This window comes from Perca fluviatilis, chromosome 13 (genome assembly GCF_010015445.1).
Source record: "Perca fluviatilis chromosome 13, GENO_Pfluv_1.0, whole genome shotgun sequence".
NCBI classification, from domain to species: Eukaryota; Metazoa; Chordata; class Actinopteri; order Perciformes; family Percidae; genus Perca; species Perca fluviatilis.
The window spans coordinates 28803951-28829820 of record NC_053124.1 but is presented as its reverse complement, the minus strand read 5'-3'; the positions used below and the strand labels follow the sequence as shown (position 1 = coordinate 28829820).

The 25870-nt window shown below is 39.4% G+C and overlaps 1 protein-coding gene and 1 pseudogene across 3 annotated transcripts; both read right to left on the bottom strand.

The window, feature by feature from the left end:
• Nucleotides 1-202: 202 nt before the first annotated feature.
• On the bottom strand, nucleotides 203-1554 carry LOC120571359 (annotated as a pseudogene).
• Nucleotides 1555-9284: 7730 nt separating this feature from the next.
• On the bottom strand, nucleotides 9285-25452 carry LOC120571353 (major histocompatibility complex class I-related gene protein-like). Of its 3 annotated transcripts, XM_039820256.1 has the most exons (7): nucleotides 25326-25452; nucleotides 24716-24985; nucleotides 24339-24617; nucleotides 16139-16441; nucleotides 15053-15152; nucleotides 14726-14743; nucleotides 9285-9369 (listed from the first exon to the last, which is right to left on the bottom strand). In XM_039820256.1, exons 1-7 carry the CDS (start codon nucleotides 25372-25374, stop codon nucleotides 9363-9365), a joined length of 1026 nt encoding a protein of 341 aa, XP_039676190.1. In that variant the 5' UTR covers nucleotides 25375-25452; the 3' UTR covers nucleotides 9285-9362. The 3 variants fall into 3 exon arrangements, with proteins under 3 accessions (XP_039676190.1, XP_039676191.1, XP_039676192.1); XM_039820257.1 differs by lacking the exons at nucleotides 9285-9369; nucleotides 14726-14743 and adding an exon at nucleotides 15795-15880 and having other exon boundaries at nucleotides 15120-15152; nucleotides 25326-25451; XM_039820258.1 differs by lacking the exons at nucleotides 9285-9369; nucleotides 14726-14743; nucleotides 15053-15152 and adding an exon at nucleotides 15856-15875 and having other exon boundaries at nucleotides 25326-25450.
• Nucleotides 25453-25870: the final 418 nt, after the last annotated feature.

Sequence of the window (25870 nt, the reverse complement as noted above, 5' to 3'; positions counted from 1 at the left end):
GCAGTCAACTGTACAAATGTGTCTCTGAAATAAAGGCTGACAGAGCTAGCCTGCTAACTGGCAGTTCAGGCTTTTTGTGTGTATGTGGTAGTATGGCCACAGATATCAAACAGTAGGCTTACACACAGCATCAGAAAGGTGACAAATCAATAAATCATGAACTTCAGGACAACTGAAGTAACCTAAACACATCTTTCAGTCACTTCCTATTCCAGTCTTACCTCTGTTGGTCCTGATCTCTGTTGGTCCTGATCTTTGCTTTGTCCAGTTTGGGGACGATGTGGTCCTCCACACCAGAGAGCGGAAAAACACAGTCGTATCTCCTCCAGTCTTCAGCTGGGACTGATGAAAGGTCCAGGTCAACACTCATCTGGAAGGATCCATCGTGGTTGGGGAGGATCTCTCCGAGGTCCACGTCCTCATGAAGCTCCTCTCCATTTTTCCTCCAGAACATCATGGCTCTGTCAGGGTAGAAACCTGTAGCGTGGCAGCTGACTGGAGAGGAGGGAGACTTCTGGAGGAGAGACACTGAGGGAAGATCTGCAGAGAAAGAGAGAAAGAGAGAGAGAGAAAGAGAGGGAGACAGAGAGAGAGAGATGAGAAAGGTCAAACGTCAATGGAAAGAAAACAACGGGAAAAAGAAAAATGAAGAAAAATACAATAGGTAATTGTTAACAGAAGGTGTGAAAATTCTTCCAAGTAAAATAAATAAGTAAATAAACATCAAACAACAAGACTAAGAGTTTAAAGCCATGCTAGCAGCTCTGAGGTTGATCTGATGTACAGCGACGCTTTGAGCAAATTTTAGCAGCATGTTGATGTTTGGCAGGTTATAATCTATTTGGTCATAAATCAGTTTGCTGGATAAACAGAAGGATTTGACCTGATGATGGCGTTAGCTGAAAAGTCAGAGGTTCAAAGATTTTACAAATGATTCTCTGGGGACCATGAATATATGTACAGTATTTTACAGCCATCCAGTCAGTCTGTAACAAGCTGAAGGACAAACAGACCAACTGACAGACCACCTGTTAATGCAGTTAAACTTACTCACCGTATGCTAACTGTGCACTGGCTATCATTGGCTATTGATAGAAAGTAATGTCAGAGCACTCTAACTTGTCAGTCTCTACTGATTGAGGAGGGCTAGATCAAATCTTACCACCACAGAAAACAGCCAAAAAGAAGGTGATGTCAGACTGATTGAGGTGATAATAAAATGGCAGTTCAGTCTGAGCAGACTGTATGAACATTGTTGTGTTCATGAAACTACATCAGGAAATGTGATTCTACCTTTTCTCAGCAGAGAGCTCTTCCCATAGTCCAAATATATCTTCAGCCATTCAGGATAAATCTCATTGAGGAAAATCTCATTGTGTTTTATTTTAGATATCTCAGCATCCCATCTTTGTTTGGTAATGACAGCCTGTGTTTTTTGGAGAGATCCATGTCAATGTCTTCAGGTCGAATGCTAGGAAGTGTTCTCCATCCATAACCACACTGATTAAAACCATTGACCTCCCCAGTCTCATCGTCCCACTCACAGCCACTCATACATTAGCTCTAAACCTAAAAGTACAGCTGAGGCTGAGAGAATGTCATTATTTTTTTGCAGGTATTTGGTCATAAATCAAATAGCTGGATAAACAGAAGGATTTGACCTGATGATGGCGTTAGCTGAAAAGTCAGAGGTTCAAAGTTTTTACAATTGATTCTCTGGGGACCATGAATATATGTACAGTATTTTACAGCCATCCAGTCAGCCTGTAACAAGCTGAAGGACAAACAGACCAACTGACAGACCACCTGTCAATGCAGTTAAACTTACTCACCGTATGCTAACTGTGCACTGGCTATCATTGGCTATTGATAGAAAGTAATGTCAGAGCACTCTATTGGCGTTTTTTACCTGCTCAACTTCGCCTTGATTCTACTTCGCCTTTTTGGTTTTCCATTATGAAAAAGTCCCTGGTACCTGCTGACCATACCAAAAGGTCACGTGAAAACCCGCAGACTACTGATTGGTCGGGAGAGAATCGTCACTGCGTCATCATTGCTAGCGGCAAAGGGGGTAAGCTTCTCCTCAGAACGTGTAGCTCCTGTGGCCCCATTTTGATGCTAACAAGCCATCACCTCCCATTAGCATTCCATTGACTGCCATTCATTTTGGTGCCACTTTGACAGCGAATAACTTTACATCTGAAGCGTTTAAAGACTCTATTTGTCCATTGTTTATTTCTAAAGAAACACAACAATGTATAAAAGGCTCCATTACCTTGTACCTCACATTATGGCTTCGGAGCAGACGTTTTTGTAAAAATAGGCCAGTGTTCGAACTATACCGTCTGGCTCGGGGGGAGCCCACTTTTTCCCGGGGTGGGGGTGTCGATGCGCTTGCGACTTACAAAGATACATAACAGCTAAAAGTGTATGCACTACATGATTTACCCTATTATACTTTAACGACAGGAAAAGATAGGTCAACACAATTTCTTAGTAAAACCAAAATTAATTAAACTGCCTTGTTTTCTTTGTGCCATGGCTATATGATGCTTATTGCAGAATGGATTTCAAGGACTTTGGATTAATGGCTTCCAACGTTTATATTTTTTCTACAAATCTTTGAGTTAACATGTAGGCTACTAAACATGAGTTGAATTTGCACGCAGCGCGCGCGCCATGTAATGCTCATAACAAGAACAGCATGTATAGTTATCTTTATGGAAGTGAATTAGGTTTAAATCACCGTCATGCATGAAAGAATATTTTTGCAATTTTAAACATAATAATCCACGATGATCACATTACACAAAACTGAAATTGCACGTCAAAATGACACACTGTCAATATTTTTAGAGACCCCCAAAATTTCACAAATCACGTTTTCAGGGGAGCCCATGTCTTATTAAGGAGCCGAGCTCCCCGTAGTTTGCACTATGAGTTCGCACCCTGAAATAGGCTAACAATTGTGTTATAACCACGCGACTTTTCTGTCGCATAGTAGAGAAATTACTGTATAGTACAGGAGAAGCTCGCAGACAGTTTTGACTCAAATTTGCTGTTTAAGTTTAATTACTAATGTTAACTATCATTTTAATTAGCAATAATTAGCCTGTGCCCATGTTATCTCCTAACATATACCTACACTCTCAGTCTGCAAGATTGGGAATGATTGAGATTTCTCTTGCGCACAGCTACCAGAAGACTTACAACTTTCAGACAGGTTGCTTACGTCACATCTACGTCTGAGCTCAGTTGGAGGCTGATCAGTAACACTCAGCCCTCACCGGAAAAGTGCTTCTAATATCCTTCACTGGTCTCCTTCCAGAGCAACGGGGATCTGTTGGTCCATTTTATATATGTCAATCGTTCTCTTAATAAATCCATGATGTCAATGCTAGCAACAGACGGGTTGTCCTGAACAAACCCGCCGTTTTTAAATAGTTTAGCCAGTGGTGTTTTTTTTAAACAAAATGTGTCTTCACATGCCGAGAATCAAAACAAAACACCTTCGACGTTCTGTGTGTTGTGTGTCTCATTAGGTCATTGCAGTTTCCTGCAGCGTCGCTATGAAGACCAGCCACGTACCAGCGGTCATATGCACCGATTTATGTTTTCCTCCGTGGGTGCTCACGGTGCATGCCCTTTTAAAAAAGAAAACCCGGACAGCGGCCGATACAAACCCACTATTAACTCAATAATGAGTCAATCAATGAGGTCTGGCACACGTGGGTGCTCAGTGGGTGCTCGGTATTTTCCATGGGTGCTCAAGCTCCGGAGCGCCCACGGTATCGGCGCCTATGCCAGCGGTACTATTAATCTGCAATGGAAAAAGGAGGACAGGGCACCGCAGCAGAATCGAGTCGAGCCGAGTCGAGCAGGTGCCATGTAACGTCAGAGCACTCTAACTTGTCAGTCTCTACTGATTGAGGAGGGCTAGATCTAATCTTACCACCACAGAAAACGGCCAAAAAGAAGGTGATGTCAGACTGATTGGAGTGATAATAAAATGACAGTTCAGTCTGAGCAGACTGTATGAACATTGTTGTGTTTCTCAAAACTACATCAGGAAATGTGATTCTACCTTTTCTCAGCAGAGAGATTTTGCCGTAGTCCACATACATCTTCAGCCATTCAGGATACTTCTTAGTGAGGTAAATCTCATTGTGTTTTATTCTAGATTTGTCAGCATCCCATCTTTGTTTGGTGATGACAGCCTGTGGTTTTGGAGCGATCCATGTCGATGTATTCAGGTCCAATGCTAAGGAGTTTCTCTCCCATCATAACCAAACTGCATAAAACCATTGACCTCTCCAGTCTCATCGTCCCACTCACAGCCACTCATCCTCTGGAGAATGTGGACACCTAGAGAGAGAGAGAGACTGTAATTATTATTATTAATAATAATAATAATAATAATAATAATAATAATTTATAATAATAAACACAGTACTTAAAGACACTTTACACAGGCATTAATTAAAATGATCATATAAAGCAACACATAAAAAAGATAAAACATAATATTACTCACACAATAGGGAGTTCTGCTGATTTGATTGGTGTGGTGTTCAAAGGAGAGGTTGCTATGGGTGATGGAACCCCATTTCTATTTCACAGCTTAAATAGTAACTACTTAGCCTGGATGCCAGCCAAACTTAGCCCCGCCCACAACATTCGTCACTCCATAGTTTAGGGTTCCAGATGTGGAACATGAAATGAACCATCCCTGCTTGGTGTCCAGCTGAGGACCTGATCTCTCTCCTCCTTGTGTTCTGTTATCATACAACTGGTGCTGTCTAACATCTGCAGCCTTGGATGCAGTCCCAGGTTCAATTGACCAACAACTTATAGTTATTGCATTATTTTCTACTTCTTGGATTACCATCTCAGAAAGGCAGCTGTATTTCATTAGTCTGATTTTGTGCAATGAAAGTTTACTTTGTTAACAAAATATTTATTTTTGTACATGATGAAAAAAAGCCTAGACAGGCTTCCAATTTTACAACACACAAAATCAAAATCTTAGTTATTTCACTTTTTAAGCGTTATGCAGCAACACAAAGCTTCAGATGGCAAACAAAACATTTGGATTCCTGAAATCAAACCTGTCCAGACAGATGATAAGGCCCTCAATCACATTATCTGACAGGTCCATGAAGGACATGTCTTGTATTTCCTCTTCGTGTTTATGTTATTGTGAAGATATTTTGACTATTGATGTTTAGAATTTCATTATCTCAGGGTGGGAATGAGTTTAGGTCACTTTACAGTTTAGCAGTAAAAGTAAATGTAACATGTATAAATACTGTACCTCCATTTTTGCTTTAAAGGAGTTTGGCTCAACCTGAAAACATGTTTGAGTGTAAAATTCCAACTGCTGAGGATTGTTTTCTAAAAATGTTTCCACCCAGTCCTGTTTTGGTTCTAGTATCTTTTTCTTGGTGTCGCAGTAACCCATCAGAACTTCATCCACCACTGCAGCAGCCATGTACTCTGGGAAGTTTGGGACTCCAGAAGATCCAGTGGCGAAAAACTTGAGTGAGTGTTTCACTGAAGGACAAAAAAGGTTTATAGATTCAGTATAAATAGATGTATATAATTATTTTATCATAAATATGATGGCAGTATGATTCAGTTAATCTAAAACATGATAGTCTCGAGTTGAAATTAAAGTGAAACTACACTCCAGCTGTGTTCCAGAGCTCCACAGAAACTAAACACAGAGCTGAGTTCAAAGTAAAGTAAAGATTTAAAATGTGATCTTACTTGGAGATGAGACGTGACAGAAGAGAAGCAACAACAGGAACTTTTTCATCTTGTTTTGATAAAGATGTGAACGACCGAGCTGGTTCAGCTGTTTTGTCTTCTGTGCTTTTTGGAGGAAGGAGGGAGTGTCTCTGTTCTGATGACAGTTGGACGGTTGATACAGAAGTTGAGAAACTTGTTTTTTTACTCCTGTGATTGTATTTACACTGTGCTATAATTCCAATTTATCATCCTAATTATTTGCTCCCTTTCCCTTCCCTGTCTGCATACAATGTTATTTTATTGATGTATTTCTATCTGGTTTGTTTCTTGTGCTGCTGTGACATCTTATTTCCCTTTTCTGAGGATCAATAAACAGTTATTTCTTCTGATCTTACATTCAGAGTGATTAGTAGATCTGTAACCTGTGCTGACCTCTACTGGTGACCAGCAGGAATTACAACATCAGCAGAACATTTTCTATCTGTGGCCTGTATCAGAAAGATTAGAGCAGATATTATATCCCTAATGTCAGGGGGAAAGGGAATATATCATCTTATAAAGATGATGCTTACAGAATGTGTTTATATTCTATCTGAAAGTGAAAATCTTCTGTACTGCCCCTTCAGAATGGCTTTTTGTATGAACTCCACCTCAACTCACGATTACAGCTACACCCACACAAATAAGTGAGTAAAGAGAGACAGTGACCTGGCAGCAGATTGTCTTTCTACCAAGAAGGAACCCATTACAGGGTTTGTAAAACAAACTAAACACAAAGATTGTTTCGCTGTAGTTGCACTAGTTTTTGAGGGATGCCATATTTAGATGTTAATAAATTAAAACATTGTCATTAGTTGCAGATGAAATTTAAGACTTAAAAAACAACTAGAAACACATTTTCAGGGGGGGGGCCTCTAGCTCACCCAGTAAGAGCGTTTGCCCCATGTTGGCTGAGTCCTATGCAGTGGTGTAGCGTTCAAATCCGCCCTGCTGCCCTTTGCTGTGTGTCATCCCCCATATCTCTCCCCTTTCATATCTATCCACTTTCAAATTAAGGGAAAAGCCCCAAAAAATTAACACATTTTCAACACCACAAACAAAGTACAAATTAATATAAGAAAATGTATGGAAACTATTAGTTAGTACATATGTTTAATTTATCATATATGAAAAGTAACATTGAGAATCCAGAAAGAAGAGCAGTAAAAAATAAAAGACTTCCCATTTAGGAAGAAAAATGTTATTGACATAGATTATTTGGTGTAATATGTAACTCCTGCAACCACCAAATACAGATCTTGTCCAGAATGGTGTCAGATTTGAAGTTTTGGTACTTTATAAAATCTAAACTAGTTACAAAATGAATATTTGTGCATCTATTTCTGTGAGCTTTCAGTCAGAGGCCTTCTTTGAAGCCTGATACAGAAATGCAAACTGATATTACATTAAACGTTTGCACCAATTTGAGTGTGTTTCTCCACAGTTGACCTCTGTTCATTAAACTCTAGAACTGGTTGGGTTCACTCACAGTCATCAAATCTAATCTCTAGACTCAGTTTGACTTGTTTTCCTGGGTCTGACAGCTTATAAATAGTTTCAAATATTAATGTGACAGGAACTTTATTAGAGTTCTGGATCCTCTTTTAATCTTAGCTGTAAAGAGACAGTAAGAAATACAAAGGGACCTGGATTTAGAATTCATTTTATTCAATATTTGCTTTCATATAGTCTGCAGTTTGATTGGACCGAAATTTAAATTATTTTCAGTCAAAATGATAATCAATGCATTACTGTAGTTCCAGCTGTTTCCTGTGAGTAGTTTGGGACTCCAGAAGTAGCAGTGAAGAAAGCCTGATGGAGTGGTTCATTTATCGGTGTTTTAAGCCCCCAACTTCTCCTTCCAGGCAGCGCTGCCTGGAAGGCACTACGATTAAGCAATGGTTATGGTTATGGTTATGGTTATGGTTATGGTTAAGGTTAAGGTCAGGGTTAGGTGCCTTGAAGTCAACGGTTGCAGCACTGCCTGGAAGGAGACGTTGGGGGCTTAAAACACCATTGAGCGAGTGTTTCACTGTCGGACACAGGTTTTCAGGTCATGGATTTGCATTTTTTAGTAGATCATTCTGTTAGACACATTGGAATTATTCAATTCCAATGTGTCTTAAACAATGAACATGATGAGGCCAGTTTCCAATAACTCACTCACAGGACACACCTCATGAAGGTATTCCTGAAAAATAACTTACTTCCTCATTTCACACCTCACCTCACACAGCAAGATATGTTTACTACGTTCCATATTAAATATATGAAATACAGATTTAAAGTTACTTTATGCATTTTTGTGTTTGAAGGATGTTAATAAACACATAAAAATCCAGCACATGTTAACTTAATGAATGAGTCACTCAGAGAAACAGAACAAGGCTGTGTTATGAAGTTATCCAGCTCTACAGGAACTGACAAAGGGTTTAAAGTTAAGACTTTAATGTCATTTTACCTGGAGATAAAACATAAGACAAGAGGAGCAAGATACATAAATACATCTTGTTTAAAAAAAAAAGAAAGAAGTAGAGCTCGAAAGTCCAAAAGATGTTTCCTGGTTTAATTAGACGGGAATGTTTCCCCTGCAGTATGAGGTGTGTTCCCCTGTGAATGACTCCTTACAGGTGAACAAGGACTTCACTCTGACCAAAAGAGATTTTAGACATGTTCTGGTTCTGTGTAAACGGTTTCATCTGAGTCTCTGTTACCTGTTCCTGCCTGCTTCCACGAAAGCTCTTTGTTTGGGCTTGTCTGCTGCTAAAGTCCAAAACACATTGGATCATGTAACACAACATGTAGCTTGCTTCTTTTACGAGTTCACTTTTATTTAGTTCTTGCTCCTGTAATAAATAAGTCTACTGTCAGACTCTAAGAGCCTCTGTGCTGCTTCCTTTCCCCTCCAGAGACCTGGGTTGGAACAAAGGTTTAGTGGACTGAAAGATCAGACAGTGAGCCCAGAAAACAGCTTCTGACTTCTGCCTTTAGTTTGACTAATAAAGTTTAAAATCTTATAAATCTGAGTGAGAAGTTTTCACACTTACTTACTCTGACAATTTTTTATGTAAAAGTAATTTTATTTGACATTAATGATTCTAAAATAAAATACAAAATATGACAATATCAAACACATCTGACATGCTGAGTCTTGGCTGAGATTCTTAAAGACCAAAACCACACTTTAAAAGAAATATATAATCAGAATATTTACACAACATTTTTCTTTTAATTAAGCTAAATAATCAGGATGTTGCTGTCAAGATGTCAAACACCAGAGAGGACATTTTATTTACCCCTACTTCATTGGGATGGTTCCATACATGTTACAGTAGTTTATCTATAAGACCCAAACCATATGTATATCTAGATAGAGTACAAATAGAGTATATTTATACAGTGAGTATATGAACTGAATGTTTGAGTATATAAACCTATAATACAGAAAGGATATTAATCACACACACAAACTGTTTAACTGGAGATGTGAAGAGTTTACTGCTTTACCAGTGCAGGATGTGTTTGTAAATCAGGTCTCTGGATTCAGTTTCTCAGAGAGCTCAGAGCTGTTGTCAGGAGCTGTAAGGAAAAAGCCACTGTTACTGAGCTGCCTTTAATAACCAGAGGATGATGCAGCCTGTCCAGAGGCTGGTCGTTCAGATGAACTCTGCAGATCCACCAAAAGGTGTTCAGTATTTCCAGCCTCTGAAACAGGTTTAGCATCTGATGTTTTATCCAGAACCAAGAGACATGCTCCATCTGTCACAATCAATGAGCTGACTCAACAACTTGAATGTGACATTAGCAACCAGCAGCCTCCAACCCCAAGAGCTTTTTATATCTGCTTCTATACATATGTTTTTGTCTTTGAGAAGCACTTTGGTGCAAACTTGTTTGCTTTAAAGTGCTATATAAATGAAAAACTAACCAAAAATTAAACTGTCCTTTTCAGTTTTAATTTCATTTTATTGGTCAGTAAAAAGACACTGTTACTGAAAGGCTTTTTTTCTACTACCGAATCCACAATCCATGCATGCAAATTCAATAATCTGTTATTTCTGTCACACAAATATCTAATCTTCTTACATTTTTCACGTATTCTTTTTCTGGTTTTGTATTTCTTTCAATTTAATTACATTTTATTTATTACATGTTATTTAGTACTCCCATCTATAGTAATTCCAGGTCATGTCAAAGTCATTGTTTTTGGTCTCTCTGTAAGCAGAGAAATCCCTGAGTGAGAAAATAATTTACTAATTTATAATCTCCATGTCTTTACTCAAGTCTGTTTTGCAGTAACACATCCTGGTAATAGCATGTCAAACCAGATACAATAGAATAAAAACAAATTCTACTCACATTGTGGAGGGAGATTGGCTGAAACAAGAAGAGAAGACAAATCATTTCAGTTGTCACAGTTGGAAATGCCAGAACATAATTTGTCACCTTTTCCCCATCCAATCTGATCTTCTCCTACTCATTCTCCTATTACGTTAAATAAATATCTTTTACCCTTTACCTTTTACATTTATCATCATCATCATCATCATCATCATCATCATCATCATCATCATCATCATCATCATCATCATGCTACAGTCTCTCTGGTGGTTGCTTGTTGCAAGTAAATGAGAAAATCGTTTCCTCCTTTGGTCTCTCACTTTTCTTCTTCTTGTAAACTGCAAATCCAAAAGTAGACTAGATAACTTTTCCATTCTCCTCTCTCACCTTTCTTCTTTTTGTAAAAAATGAATCCAGTGGCAGCGGCGAGGACGACAGCAAGAACAGCCACTGCAGCAGTGATGGGAATGGTCCTGTCTGAAGGATTCTCTGTTGAACAAATAACAACAATATGTCAACAACCAGATAGACAAAACAGGTTAGAACAGAAGTACATTCATGGGTGTATTATACCTACTGTACACACATTACTTATGAATTAATTGCATGCATTGTGTGCACTGGTTTAAAATCAAAAACTAAAAAATTACTTGCTTGTTCCATATTAAACTAGATGACAAAAGCTAAACCACCAAAAAAGACACTTTTGTTTACAACAGAGGAAGCTGTCCTGTTATCTTTAAACTGCTCTGTGAAATAGTAAAGTTTGTAATCAGTCTTAAGACAGCAGTCAACTGTACAAATGTGTCTCTGAAATAAAGGCTGACGGAGCTAGCCCGCTAACTGGCAGTTCAGGCTTTTTGTGTGTATATGGTAGTATGGCCACAGATATCAAACAGGAGGCTTACACACAGCATCAGAAAGGTGACAAATCAATACATCATGAACTTCAGGACAACTGAAGTAAACTAAACACATCTTTCAGTCACTTCCTATTCCAGTCTTACCTCTGTTGGTCCTGATCTCTTCTTTGTCCAGTTTGTGGTGGCGATGTCGTCCTTCATACCAGAGAGATGAAACACACAGTCGTACCTCCTCCAGTCTTCAGCTGGGACTGATGAAAGGTCCAGGTCAACACTCATCTGGAAGGATCCATCGTGGTTGGGGAAGGATCTCTCCGTGGTCCACGTCCTCATGAAGCTCCTCTCCATCTTTCCTCCAGAACATCATGGCTCTGTCAGGGTAGAAACCTGTGTAGCAGCGTGGCAGCTGACTGGAGAGGAGGGAGACTTCTGGAGGAGAGACACTGAGGGAAGATCTGCAGAGAGAGAGAGAGAGAGAGAGAGAGAAAAAGAAAAAATACACAGAAATCAACTCATAAAAAGATTACTATATATAACTACTAGTGGTCAAAACCTATATAGTGTACCTTTAAGTGAAATCCAGACTCAACAGAAGTAAGTTAGGCTTACACCATGTAAACAACTTTTCTTTTAGGTAAATGCACTACATGTACAGACCCATACAATCTCATGAGTTATAAAACCATCTGACAGGACTACATAACAACTCATCAGTTACATAATCTCCACATCATAGACAGAGAAGGAAACTATAGTCAGAGAAGAAGGATCTGACATTGTTTTTATGTTAATTTTTCTGTAAAACATCAATATTTCTATTTTAAAACACTGACACTCACTGACGCAGCCACTGGCACAATGGCAGTTCAGTCTGAGCAGACTGTATGGACATTGTTGGGTTCATGAAACTACATCAGGAAATGTGATTCTACCTTTTCTCAGCAGAGAGCTCTTCCCATAGTTCAAATACATCTTCAGCCATTCAGGAAAAATCTGAGTGAGCTGAATCTCTCAACGCGTATTTTATTCTAGATATCTCAGCATCCCAACTCAGTTTGGTGAGGACAGCCTGTGGCTTTGCAGCGATCCATATCTCTGTCTTCAGGTCGAATGCTAGGAAGTCTTCTCCATTATAACCATACTGATCATAACCATTGACCTCTCAGTCTCATCGTCCCACTCACAGCCACTCATCTGCTGGAGAATGTGGACACCTGAGAGACAGAGACTGTACCTTTTAACAATGCAGTATATAATTACAATATAACATATAACACTCATAAATACTGTACCTCCAGTTTGGTTGGAAGCGTTGCTTAAAGTTCTCCATCAAGGGTTTGAATCCGTTAGGCAGATCATAAAACATTGTGTAGTGAGCAACTCTAACTGCTGAGGATTGTCTTTAAATACATTTTTCATCCAGTCCTGTTTTGTTTCTACTATCTTTTTTTATTGTCACAGTAACTGTGCTGAAGTTCATCCACCACTCCAGAAGCCACAAACTCTGGGAAGTTTGGGACTCCAGAAGATGCCGCTTAAAACGAAAACCTTGAGTGAGTGTTTCACTGCAGGACAAACAAGGTTTATACATTCAGCATAAATATAAAAACATCATCATCATCATCATCATCATCATCATCATCATCATCCATCATCATCATCATCATCATCATTATCATCATCATCGTCCCACTCAGCGTGAATATGAGGTATTCAGTATGATTCAGTTAAAACAAATAGTCTCATCGTGTTGAAGCTAAAGTGAAACTAAACTACACGTGTGTCCCGGAGCTCCACAGGAACAAAGTGGAAAGTGAAGATTCATATATAACCTTTATTTTAAAATCTGGGATATCATTGAGGTCTCCCTCATCTTCAATGATGTCTAGATACAAGAAACAAAGCGAGCAATGACACACTGAGGTAAAATGATTTGAAATAAGAAAATAATTCAAATGTGATCTTACCTGGAGATGAGACGTGACAGAAGAGACGAACAACAGGAACTTTTTCATCTTGTTTTGATAAAGACGTAAACGACCGAGCTGGTTCAGCTGTTTTGTCTTCTTTGTTTTTGGAGGAAGGAGGGAGTGTCTCTGTTCTGATGAAAGTTGGACGTATGATACAGAAGTTGAGAAACCAGTTTTTCTCCTATTAGTATATTTACACTGTGCTATATTGTGCTTTATAATTCCAATTTATCATCCTAATTATTTTCTCCCTTTCCCTTCCCCGTCTGCATACAATGTTATTTTTTATTTTGTTGATGTATTTTTATCTGGTTTGTTTCTTGGTGCTGCTGTAACATCTTATTTCCCTTCTCTGAGGATCAATAAACAGTTATTTCTTCTGATCTTACATTCAGAGTGATTAGTAGATCTGTAACCTGTGCTGACCTCTACTGGTGACCAGCAGGAATTACAACAACATCAGCAGAACATTTTCTATCTGTGGCCTGTATCAGAAAGATTAGAGCAGATATTATATCCCTAATGTCAGGGGAAAGGGAATATATCATCTTGTAAATATGATGCTTACAGAATGTGTTACTATTCATCTGAAAGTGAAAATCTTCTGTACTGCCCCTTCAGAATGGTTTAGGAAAAATATGTTTTTGAGCACAGGCTGATGAATGAACTTCTGCAAATCAATTTATCAAATAAAAAACATGACAAACCCCAATATTTCCAATGTGACATTTAAAAGCAGACCTGACAGATCTTTAGTGAAATACTCATCCTACCATTTTATCTTCACGACAACCACATCTGTTTGATCACTGATATCAGTATTTTTTAAATGTAAAGTATCCATACTGACATGTCTTATATACACATATGAATGATGGAAATGATAAACTGAGGTGAACGCGGGGAGGAGGGTTGCGGCAATTCATGGTGAAAGCAACGAAGAGGAGAACATTTAAATATTGACAGCAAGGATGTGATAGGCTGGTAGAGATATTAGCTAAATCTGGTTGGTTTAAACAAACAGGCTCCCATAAGTAAAATCCCTATTAGAAGTTACTTATGCATTTTTTGAATTTGAAGGATGTTAATTAACACACAAACATCCAATACATTTTAACTTAATTAATGAGTCACTCAGAGTAAGTTATCCAGCTCTACAGGAACTGACAAAGGGTTTAAAGTTACCTGTTCCTGCCTGCTTCCACTAAAGCTCTTTGTTTGGGCTTGTCTGCTGCTAAAGTCCAAAACACATTGGATCATGTAACACAACATGTAGCTTGCTTCTTTTACGAGTTCACTTTCATTTAGTTGTTGCTCCTGTAATAAATAAGTCTACTGTCAGACTCTAAGAGCCTCTGTGCTGCTTCCCTTTCCCCTCAGAGACCTGGGTTGGAACGAAGGTTTAGTGGACTGAAAGATCAGACAGTGAGTCCAGAAAACAGCTTCTGACTTCTGCCTTTAGTTTGACTAATTCAATTTAAAATCGTATACATCTGAGTCAGAAGTTTTCACACTTACTTACTCTGACAACAGAAAAAAACTGAAATTGATGCATGTTAAATGTAAGAATAATTTTATTTGACATTAATGATTCTAAAATAAAAATACAAAATAAGAGAATATCAAAATTTGATTGAATTGTTTTGCCCCCCATTTTCATGAGCTGAACTCCATGTCTTTACTCAAGTCTTTTTGCAGTAACCCATCCTGGTAACAGCATGTCAGACCAGATACAGTAGAATAAAAACAAGTTCTACTCACATTGTGGAGGGAGTTTGGCTGAAACAAGAAGAGAAAACAAATAATTTTAGTTGTCAGATTTGGAAACATAATTTGTCACCTTTTTCCCATCGTATCTGATCCTCTCCTACTCATTCTCCTATTTACGTTAAATAAATATCTTTTACCCTTCACCTTTTACATTTATCATCATCATCATCGTCGTCATCATGCTATATTCTTTCTGTTGGTTGCTTGTTGCAAATAAATGAGAAAATCGTTTCCTCCTTTGGTCTCTCACTTTTTTCTTTCTGTAAACAGCAAATCCAAATGTAGACTAGATAACTTTTCCATTCTCCTCTCTCTCACCTTTCTTCTTTTTGTAAAAATGAATCCAGTGGCGCGGCGAGGACGACAGCAAGAACAGCCACTGCAGCAGTGATGGGAATGGTCCTGTCTGAAGGATTCTCTGTTGAACAAATAACAACAATATGTCAACAACCAGATAGACAAAACAGGTTAGAACAGAAGTACATTCATCTGTGTATTATACCTACTGTACACACATGACTTATTAATCAATAGCATGTTGGTTTAAAATCAAAAACTAAAAAATTACTTGCTTGTTCCATATTAAACTAGATGACAAAAGCTAAACCACCAAAAAAGACACTTTTGTTTACAACAGAGGAAGCTGTCCTGTTATCTTTAAACTGCTCTGTGAAATAGTAAAGTTTGTAATCAGTCTTAAGACAGCAGTCAACTGTACAAATGTGTCTCTGAAATAAAGGCTGACGGAGCTAGCCCGTTAACTTCAGGCGTTTTGTGTGTATGTGGTAGTATGGCCACAGATTGAACAAAAACAACAATGTTTACAACCATATAGACAAAAAAGTATTGAACAGATCTATCTATTTATTAACACCTGTACACACATTACTTATGAATCAATTACATGTTGGTTTGTCCTGCAACAGGTGGAGTGCATTGGTTTAAAAACTAAAACTAAAAAATGACTGACTTATTCCATAATAAACCAAAAGACAAAAGCTAATCCAACAAAAACACTTTTATTTAGAGCCTCACTTTGGTGAGCGACATATATTTGTACCTGTTGGCTGAACCATCATGATAGTGCTGACTCTCGCAGGAACAGAGTAAAACATGGAGGAAGCTGTTGGTTAGCTTTAAACTGCTCTGTGAAATAGTAAAGATTGTATCAGTCTTAAGACAGCAGTCAATTGTACAAATGTGTCTCTGAAATAAAGGCTGAGGGAGCTAGTCTGCTAACTGGCAGTTCAGGCTTTTTTGTGTGTATGTGGTAGTATGGCCACAGATATCAAACAGGAGGCTTACACACAGCATCAGAAAGGTGACAAATCAATAAATCATGAACTTCAGGACAACTGAAGTAAACTAAACCCATCTTTCAGTCACTTCCTATTCCAGTCTCACCTCTGTTGGTCCTGATCTCTGCTTTGTCCAGGTTGGTGACGATGTCGTCCTCCACACCAGAGAGATGAAACACACAGTCGTACCTCCTCCAGTCTTCAGCTGGGACTGATGAAAGGTCCAGGTCAACACTCATCTGGAAGGATCCATCGTGGTTGGGGAGGATCTCTCCAAGGTCCACGTCCTCATGAAGCTCCTCTCCATCTTTCCTCCAGAACATCATGGCTGTATCAGGGTTGAAACCTGTAGCGTGGCAGCTGACTGGAGAGGAGGGAGACTTCTGGAGGAGAGACACTGAGGGAAGATCTGGAGAGAGAGAGAGAGAGAGAGAGAGAGAAAGAGAGAGAGAGAAATCAACTTATAAAAAGATAATTATATAGAACTACTAGTGGTCAAAACCTATATAGTGTATACCTTTAAGTGAAATCCAGACTCAACAGATGTTAGTTAGGCTTACACCATGTAAACAACTTTTCTTTTAGGTAAATGCACTACATGTACAGGCCCATACAATTGTATGATCTATCTAACAGGACTACATCACAACTCATCAGTTACATAATCTCCACATCATAGACAGAGAAGGAAACTATAGTCATAGAAGAATGATCTGATCATGGCCTGAACAGGCATGATCTAGAAAAGGCGATTTATGCGTTCATTAGTTCAAGATTGGATTACTGTAATGCTCTTTATGTTGGTCTGAATCAAACCTCCATCTCACGTCTTCAACTTTTGCAAAATGCTGCTGCTCGCTTTTTACAAATACATGTAGACGTGCACACATCACTCCCGTTCTTTACACCCTACATTGTCTCCCTGTGCGTTTTAGAATAGATTTTAAGATTTTATTGTTTGCTTTCAAGGCCCTAAATGGTCTGGCCCCAGAGTATTTGTCTGAAATTTTATGTTTGCGGGAGCACAACCGGTCATTGCGTTCTTCAAATCGGCAAGTTTTAGAAGTGCCTAGGTCAAGGTATAAACGGTGGGGTGATCAGGCTTTTGCAATTGCTGCCCCGAGACTCTGGAACAAGTTACCCCTGATATTCGCACTATTACAGATACTTATTTGGATACCTGCTGGTTGTTGTAAAGTGCTATATAAATACATTTTGATTGATTGATTGATTGAACTATGTTAATGTTCCGTAAAACATCCTTATTTCTATTTAAAAGGTCGCATTGCATGACAATTTACTAAATAACTTTATGAGGTTTTTTAACATTAATATGAGTTCCCCCAGCCTGCCTATGGTCCCCCAGTGGCTAGAAATGGTGATAGGTGTAAACCGAGCCCTGGGTATCCTGCTCTGCCTTTGAGAAAATGAAAGCTCAGATGGGCCGATCTGGAATCTTGCTCCTTATGAGGTCATGAGGAGCAAGGTTACCTCCCCTCTCTCTGCTTTGCCCGCCCAGAGAATTTGGCTCGCCCATGAGAAAGAGAGAGACATCATGGCTTACAAACAAGCAAAGTGGCAGTTGGTCAAGGCCACACCCCCACCCTCCACCTTGCCCACTCTCTCATCTTCAATAGCATTTAAAGCTACAGACACAGAAATGGCACATGCTAAGGAAAGCTCATTGTGGGACTGGCTCTAGTGGCTGTAACTCTGTACCAAGGCTGAATTTCGGGAAAGAGACTTCAGATCCGGTATTAGGGGACCACTAAGGCCTATATTAAAGCATCCAAAAAGCAGCATGTCATGGCACCTTTAACACACTGACACTCACTGGCTGCACACTGGCACCGAAGACAGGACCTAAAGTGGTGCTGGTCTAGATGGTGGTCGAGACTTGTGGTCGGGACCTGCGGAGACACCCTTTGGGGGTGCAGGATGATGCGCAGTGAAACATGTGATAGACAGCAGAGCTGGATACAGGAAAAAGGGGGCAGCAGAGGACGTCTGGCAGATCAGTGCACCAGCATTGCAGAGGTGCCCCGACCAGGAAGAGCGGACTGGACAATACGGGTGCCGCTAGCCCCTTCCCCGCCTCCCTCAGGGTAAAGACTATAGTCCCTTTCTACAGACTGCTTTGAATCAGGCCTTCTATTTTTGTCCACTATAACAATGTATTTGCTGTTAGTGAAATCATATAAAGATCATTTGAAAACTAAATCCAACGTCTGTGTGTGTGTGTGTTCAAGCCTGGGAATTTTAAAGGATCAAATTTTTTATCGTGCTGACATTTACGGTAAGCGTATTTTCTAGGGTGACCAAACGTCCTGTTTTGCCCGGACATGGGTGGGTTTTATAAATTCATGAAAATGTCTGGTTTTCACTGTTTTTCATGGGACTATTAAGCGCGTACTTAAATTGACTGGCGTACTTTGTTGTGTGACGTAATTCCAGAGAGGCTGCGATGCACACATACACAGGGACCAGAGCAGATAGCTGAGCAGCATTGCACACAAAGATTTCCCACTGTGATCAGAAAACACAGGGGAGACACTTTGTTTCTCTCACTATGACTCCAGAGTCGTACTCACTTGCCGTCACTCTCTCACTTCTCCCTCGCTCTATCACCCACTCACCCGCTTGCGACTTACAATGACTTACAAAGATACATAACAGCTACAAGTGTATGCACTATACAGGATTTACCCTATTATACTTTATCGACAGGAATAGATACGTCAAACTGCAAACAGCCAGCCACAAATAGTCTATAAACAAAGCACCAGGCTGTCTTTGAGATTTCACATGACCAACGGTTAAAGTTACTCAGGCTAACGAAGAATACCATAATTCCTCTCTTCAATTAGACCTTAGCGACGCACCCCAAGCTACCATCCTTAACAAACAGCCATGTATATCGGCTCTTCCAGTCTCTCCACTGCTGGTTGTTCCAATTTAATGGGAGAGAGAGGAGCAGGAGGGGTTAGGATCATCTTCAGCCAGAGAGGACATTATTTCTTCAGCTTCTTCTTGCGTTGTCACCCCGTTGGGAGGTGTGCTAACAGGGCTTGCAACAGGTGAATTAGTAGTGCTATTAATGTCATCGCTACACAATTTCTTAGTAAAACCAAAATTAATTAAACTGCCTTGTTTTCTTTTTGCCATGGCTATATGATGCTTAATGCAGAATGGATTTTAAGGACTTTGCGCGCTGATTAATGGCCTCCAACGTTTATATTTTGTTCTGCGAATCTTTGAGTTAACATGTAGCCTATGAAACATGAGTTGAATTTGCACCGCAGCACCGCCACATTTGGTGTGGTGGTGAAGTGCAGTCATGCTGCATTCATGAGCGTAGGGTAGGCTCAGGTCTACATCCGTAGTAGCCTATATTTTAATTTAACGTTTTTAATGGTAAGAGATCGCACAGGGATGGATAATAAGCGTTGATTAAGATTACATTACAATGCCACATATGGCAGACACCTTCAGATATGAGAGACCCCTTCAGATTTTTGACTTTGGTGCTTTCATGAGAGCCAGTCCTCACTCTATGGGAGCTCAGCTCCCTCTGGCTCCCATGTAATTCGAACACTGTTTCAGTGTCTTTATTATTTATCTTATTACATTGAAAAGGTATTAAGAGATATTTTGTTGAAGCTGGATTTTCTAACACAGAAGAGGTCATATTTAGAACATTATTTCATATTATTTATATATTTATTTTAAAAGAGAGCTATTATTTTGTTACAGGTTGCTACGGATTTTATTTGATTAGAGAAGTTACCATCGAGGCATAATAAAGCATGTTTATTAACCTCTGAGAAGCCTGTCTGGATTTGTCTCGAGGCCGGCCACTGTCCTCTTTTTTTAAAATCAAAATATGGTCACCCTAGTATTTTCTCACTTCCGGTGTTCCTGTGTTACAGACGCTAGTTTGCTGCTCCAGCAAAAACTCATTCAACTCTGCTTTATTGTTTAATTTAGCGGCTATTTGCCCGGATTGCATTTAAACTACACCAGTTATACTCAAGCACTTATAGTTATCTTCTTTTACAGTGATTGCCTCGCTGATCTCACAATTGTTAAAATGCTGTTAGCTACTTTAGCTTAGCCATTAGCAATGGCTTATCCCTCTCCCAATGTGGAATCCTATCCTGCCCAGCTAATGATGTGGGCTACATGAATAACTGGAGGGCATTCTGGGGAAAGCCTAGTCCGATTAGGAGAGACGGCAGCTGCTCTCATATAAAAAAATCGGACCATGTCTATTATCGGTCATCAAAAAGACAACCCAAGTTTGATATTAGTAATCAGAGGTGCAGTGCTATGTGCTCCTCTGTACTTCCGTTGGAGCAGTCGCCCACTCAAAATTTCATAACTATGGTGTCTGTACCCCGACTCAGATCAGTTATATCAAAGGTAAACAAAAGAGGGGCTGTACTTAACAACCTAATTGGAATTAAAACAACTACTGCAATGATAGAACAGAATAGGAAAATTAGATGTGGACTATTAAATATTAGATCTCTGTCTTCTAAAGCAGTATTAGTAAACGATTTGATATCAGATAATCAAATTGATCTATTCTGTCTCACCAAAACATGGCTGTGCCATGAAGAATATGTTAGTCTAAATGAAGCCACTCCTCCCAATCATAATAATACTCAAATTCCACAAGGCTCAGGCTGAGGATGGGGAGTTGCAGCCATATTTGATTCAAGCCTGTTAATTAATCCTAAACCTAAACTAAATTATAACTCATTTGAAAGCCTTGTTCTTAATCTTCAACATCCAACATGGAAAACATTACAGCCAATTATATTTGTGGTTGTTTACCGAGCTCCAGGTCCGTATTCTGAATTTTTATCTGAATTCTCAGAGTTTTTATCATATGTAGTCCTTAAATCAGACAAAGTACTTATTGTAGGTGATTTTAATATCCATGTGGACGTTGACAGCAATAGCCTTAGTACTGCTTTCAACTCACTATTAGATTCAGTTGGTTTTAATCAGAGTGTGCATAAGGCCACGTACTGTTTTAACCGACCTTGTGCTGGCATATGGAATCGAAATTGAAGATTTAATAGTATTTCTGCAGAATCCTTTATTATCAGACCATTTTTTAATAACTTTCGAATTATTACTACCCGACTATACAAAATTAGATAAAAGCTTCTACACTAGATGCCTATCTGACGGTGCTATAGCCACATTTAAGGAACATATTCCAACAGCATTTAACTCAATGTCGGGCTTTAATATAACAAAGGACCTTTATGTTAACTTTAGTCCCCCCCAAATTGATAATTTTGTAGACGGTGCTAGGCCTGCCTACGGACGACTTTAGACTCTGTTGGTTTCTTTTCAGCACTGTAGCCAGGCTGACAGATAGTCACTGCTCTATTGAGCCATCTATTCCTATAACTCTGAGTAGTGACGACTTCATAAGCTTCTTTAATGATACAATTCCACAAGGCTCAGTGCTTGGACCAATTCTTTTCTCCTTATATATGCTTCCTCTAGGCAGTATTATTAGGAAACACTCAATTAACTTTCACTGTTATGCGGATGACACCCAATTATACTTATCAATCAAGCCAGACAAAACCAGTCAGTTAGCTAAACTTCAAGTATGCATGTGTAATAACTTTGCTGAATAAAATAATACAATCCTGCTGCTGCCTGAATTTTCCTAAAAGAGTCTCTATTTTAATTTAAAATTGTTTTTATATACATTATACAAAAGGCAATGAAAATACAATCACTTTTACCTATTTCGGCCATACACGTCATATTGACCGCTTGGATTTTCGTATTGTTTTTAATCTTTTGCGCGGTTGAAGATGCATCTTGGTTGCTTAGTAACTACCACAGTCTCTGTCAGAGAAACGTAACTAGTAGTCTCAAGTAACAAGTGTGGGCATCACCGATGGGCCGAAGGCAAAGCCAGAGTCGGTAATGTAGGCTACTATGGCGTGGATGGACTCAGTTCTGAATCAGAAGGCAAACAGCAGGCTTCGCTCTGTGAAAGGCACGGAACACATAGATGGCCGGTGGCTGTTTACATGTTCATATAACTTTATACATCCTCGAACTGGCTGGAATCATTGCACACATCCTCTCCAAGGAGTGCACCAGCAGTAAAATTGTCCGGAGGAAGTTCATGCAGCCACTGGCAGAGGAGCTGAGAGCTGAGTTTATGGAGGAAAAAAGGGCAGTGGCGCACGGTCCGAGCATCGCTGCGCACCGAAGCAGACGCCAAAACAGAGGCAGTGCCTGGTTAAGTTATAGCTAAATGTTCAAGTAAGATACTTTTAATTGTTATTTGGCTGTTATGAGTTAAGTTGAATTAATTTCCACACCATATTTTTTGGGATATGAATGTTTGAAATAATTACAGTTTACTATGCCATGATATGAATTATTGAAACACATATTATTACTCAAATGTATAATTAAACTCGTCAAAATGTACATTTCAGTGTTACTACGTTTTTCTAAAGATATCCTCACACAATACATAATACAATATCGCAATTAGGTATTTATCATGAGAGATTATAGAGTTTGGAATCTGGCGGTCAAAATAACCGCTCACGGCAGTTCTAGTAGTTATGGAATTCCGGCACTTCTAGTGTTAAAGATATAAATTCATGGATGAACTACAATTTTCTGATGTTAAACTCAAACAAAACAGAAGTTATTCTGTTGGGCCCTAAACAACTCTGAACCTCATTATCCAAAGATATAATTACTCTGGATGGTATTGCCTTGGCCTCCAGCACTACTGTCAGAAATCTAGGAGTTATTTTTGATCAGGATATATCCTTTAATGCCCACTTAAAACAAACCTCAAGAACAGCCTTTTTTCATCTTCGTAACATTGCCAAAATTAGGCACATCCTGTCTCAAAACGATGAAAAACTAGTCCATGCATTCGTTACTTCCAGGCTGGACTACTGTAATTCCTTACTATCAGGTTGCCCAAATAAGTCCCTTAAGACTCTCCAGCTGATCCAGAATGCTGCAGCACGTGTTCTTACAAGAAGTAAGAAAAGAGATCATATTTCTCCTGTACTAGCTTCTCTGCATTGGCTTCCTGTAAAAAATTTAAAATCCTTATTCTGACCTACAAAGCTCTAAATGGTCAGGCACCATCATATCTTGTAGAGCTCATAGTACCTTATTGTCCCACTAGAGCACTGCGCTCCCAGAACTCAGAGCTGCTTGTGGTTCCTAGAGTCTCTAAAAGTAGACTGGGAGCCAGAGCCTTCAGCTACCAGGCTCCTCTCCTGTGGAACCAGCTCCCAGTCTGGGTTCGGGAGGCAGACACCGTCACCACATTTAAGAGTAAACTTAAAACTCTCCTCTTTGATAAAGCTTATAGTTAGGGAGTGAAGAGTTGCAGCATCCGGCCCGGCCCAGATTCATCTACCATATAATCAATAATATAATAAAAGTAGAGGGAGGCAGGCCAGTGCAGCCCAATCCGGTTGGGGAGAGTTCTAGCCCGACCAGGCTCCTCTCCTTAACCTGTCTCTCTTAATTATGCTGTTATAGTTTTACACTGCCGCAGGACTTACTTTGAAACACTGAGCTTCTCTCTCCTCTCCCTTTCCATTTGTGTGCATCCATGTCCCAGAAATGCTTATTACTAACCTAGCTCTGGGGAGCTTATTCCCTGAGTCATTATGTTTTGTTTTTTTGCCCAGCATGTTTCCTGGATAAGTGTGACGTCAAAATCATGGTTGCAGCTGTCGCCGTGGTCCTGCTGCATGCCCTGCTACGCCCTGTTCCACCAAGCTACGCTTTGCAGTGCCCTGCAGTGTCCTGCTGTATCCTGCTGCATCCTGCTGCATCCTGCTACAGCCTGCTATGCTCTGCTGTGCCATGCTATGCCATGCTATGCCATGAACTACTACTATGACTACTATTTCTAATCACTGTTCCGTTATCTTTATTGTGACTGTTATTGCCACTGTTCATCACACCCCCAACCGGCACCATCAGATACTGCCTACTAAGAGCCTGGGTCTGTCCGAGATTTCTTCCTAAAAGGGAGTTTTTCCTCACCACTGTCGCACTAAATGCTTGCTCTTGGGGGAATTACTGGAATTGTTGGGTCTTTGTATATTATCGAGTGTGGTCTAGACCTACTCTATCTGTAAAGTGTCTTGAGATAACTCTTGTTATGAATTCATACTTTAAATAAAATTGAATTGAATTGAACATGTATACTTTGTGACACAGACTGTATGGACATTGTTGGGTTCATCAAACTACATCAGGAAATGTGATTCTACCTTTTCTCAGCAGAAAGCTCTTCCCATAGTCCAAATACATCTTCAGCCATTCAAGATACATCTCAGTGAGGAGAATCTTAATGTATTTTATTCTAGATATGTCAGCATCCCAACTCAGTTTGGTGATGACAGCCTGTGGCTTTGCAGCGATCCATGTCAATGTCTTCAGGTCGAATACTATGAAGTCTTCTCCATCATAACCAAACTGCAAAAAACCATTGACCTCTCCAGTCTCATCGTCCCACTCACAGCTAACCATCTGCTGGAGAATGTGCACACCTAAGAGAGAGAGAGAGAGAGAGAGAGAGAGAGAGAGAGAGAGACTGTACCTTTTAACAATGCAGTATATAATTACAATATAACATATAATACTGTACCTCCAGTTTGGTTGAAGCGTTGCTTAAAGTTCTCCATCCAGGTTTTGAAGTTGTTATGCAGATAATCAACACATTTTCTAGTGTACCACTCCAACTGCTGAGGATTGTTATTAAATACATTTTTCATCCAGTCCTGTTTTGGTTCTACTATCTTTTTGTTGAAGTCAAAGTAAAAACACAGAAGTTCCTCCACCACTCCATAAGCCACAAACTCTGGGAAGTTTGGGACTCCAGAAGATGCCGTTACGAAAAACTTGAGTGAGTATTTCACTGCAGGACAAACAAGGTTTATACATTCAGTATAAATATAAAAACATCATCATCACACTCATTGTAAGTAGGAGGTATTTAGTATGATTTAGTTAAAACAAAAAAACAAATAGTCTTATCATGTTGAAGCTAAAGTGAAACTAAACTACAGGTGTGTCCCGGAGCTCCACAGGAACAAAGTGGAAAGTGAAGATTCATATATAACCTTTATTTTAAAATCTGAGATATCATTGAGGTCTCTCTCATCTTCAGTGATGTCTAGATACAAGAAACAAACGAGAGCAATGGCACACTGAGGTAAAATGATTTGAAATAGAAAAGAATTCAAATGTGATCTTACCTGGAGATGAGAAGTGACAGAAGAGAAGCAACAACAGGAACTTTTTCATCTTGTTTTGATAAAGACGTAAACGACCGAGCTGGTTCAGCTGTTTTGTCTTCTGTGTTTTTTGGAGGAAGGAGGGAGTGTCTCTGTTCTGATGACAGTTGGACGTATGATACAGAAGTTGAGAAACTTGTTTCACTCCTGTGAGTTTTTTTACACTGTGCTATATTGTGCTTTACAGTATAATTCCAATTTATCATCCTAATTATTTGCTCCCTTTCCCTTCCCCATCTGCATACAATGTTATTTTATTGATGTATTTCTATCTGGTTTATTTCTTGTGCTGCTGTAACATCTTATTTCCCCTCACTAAGGATCAATAAACAGTTATTTCTTCTGATCTTACATTCAGAGTGATTAGTAGAGCTGTAACCTGTGCTGACCTCTACTGGTGACCTGCAGGAATTACAACAACATCAGCAGAACATTTTCTATCTGTGGCCTGTATCAGAAAGATTAGAGCAGATATTATATTCCTCATGTCAGGGGGAAAGTGAATA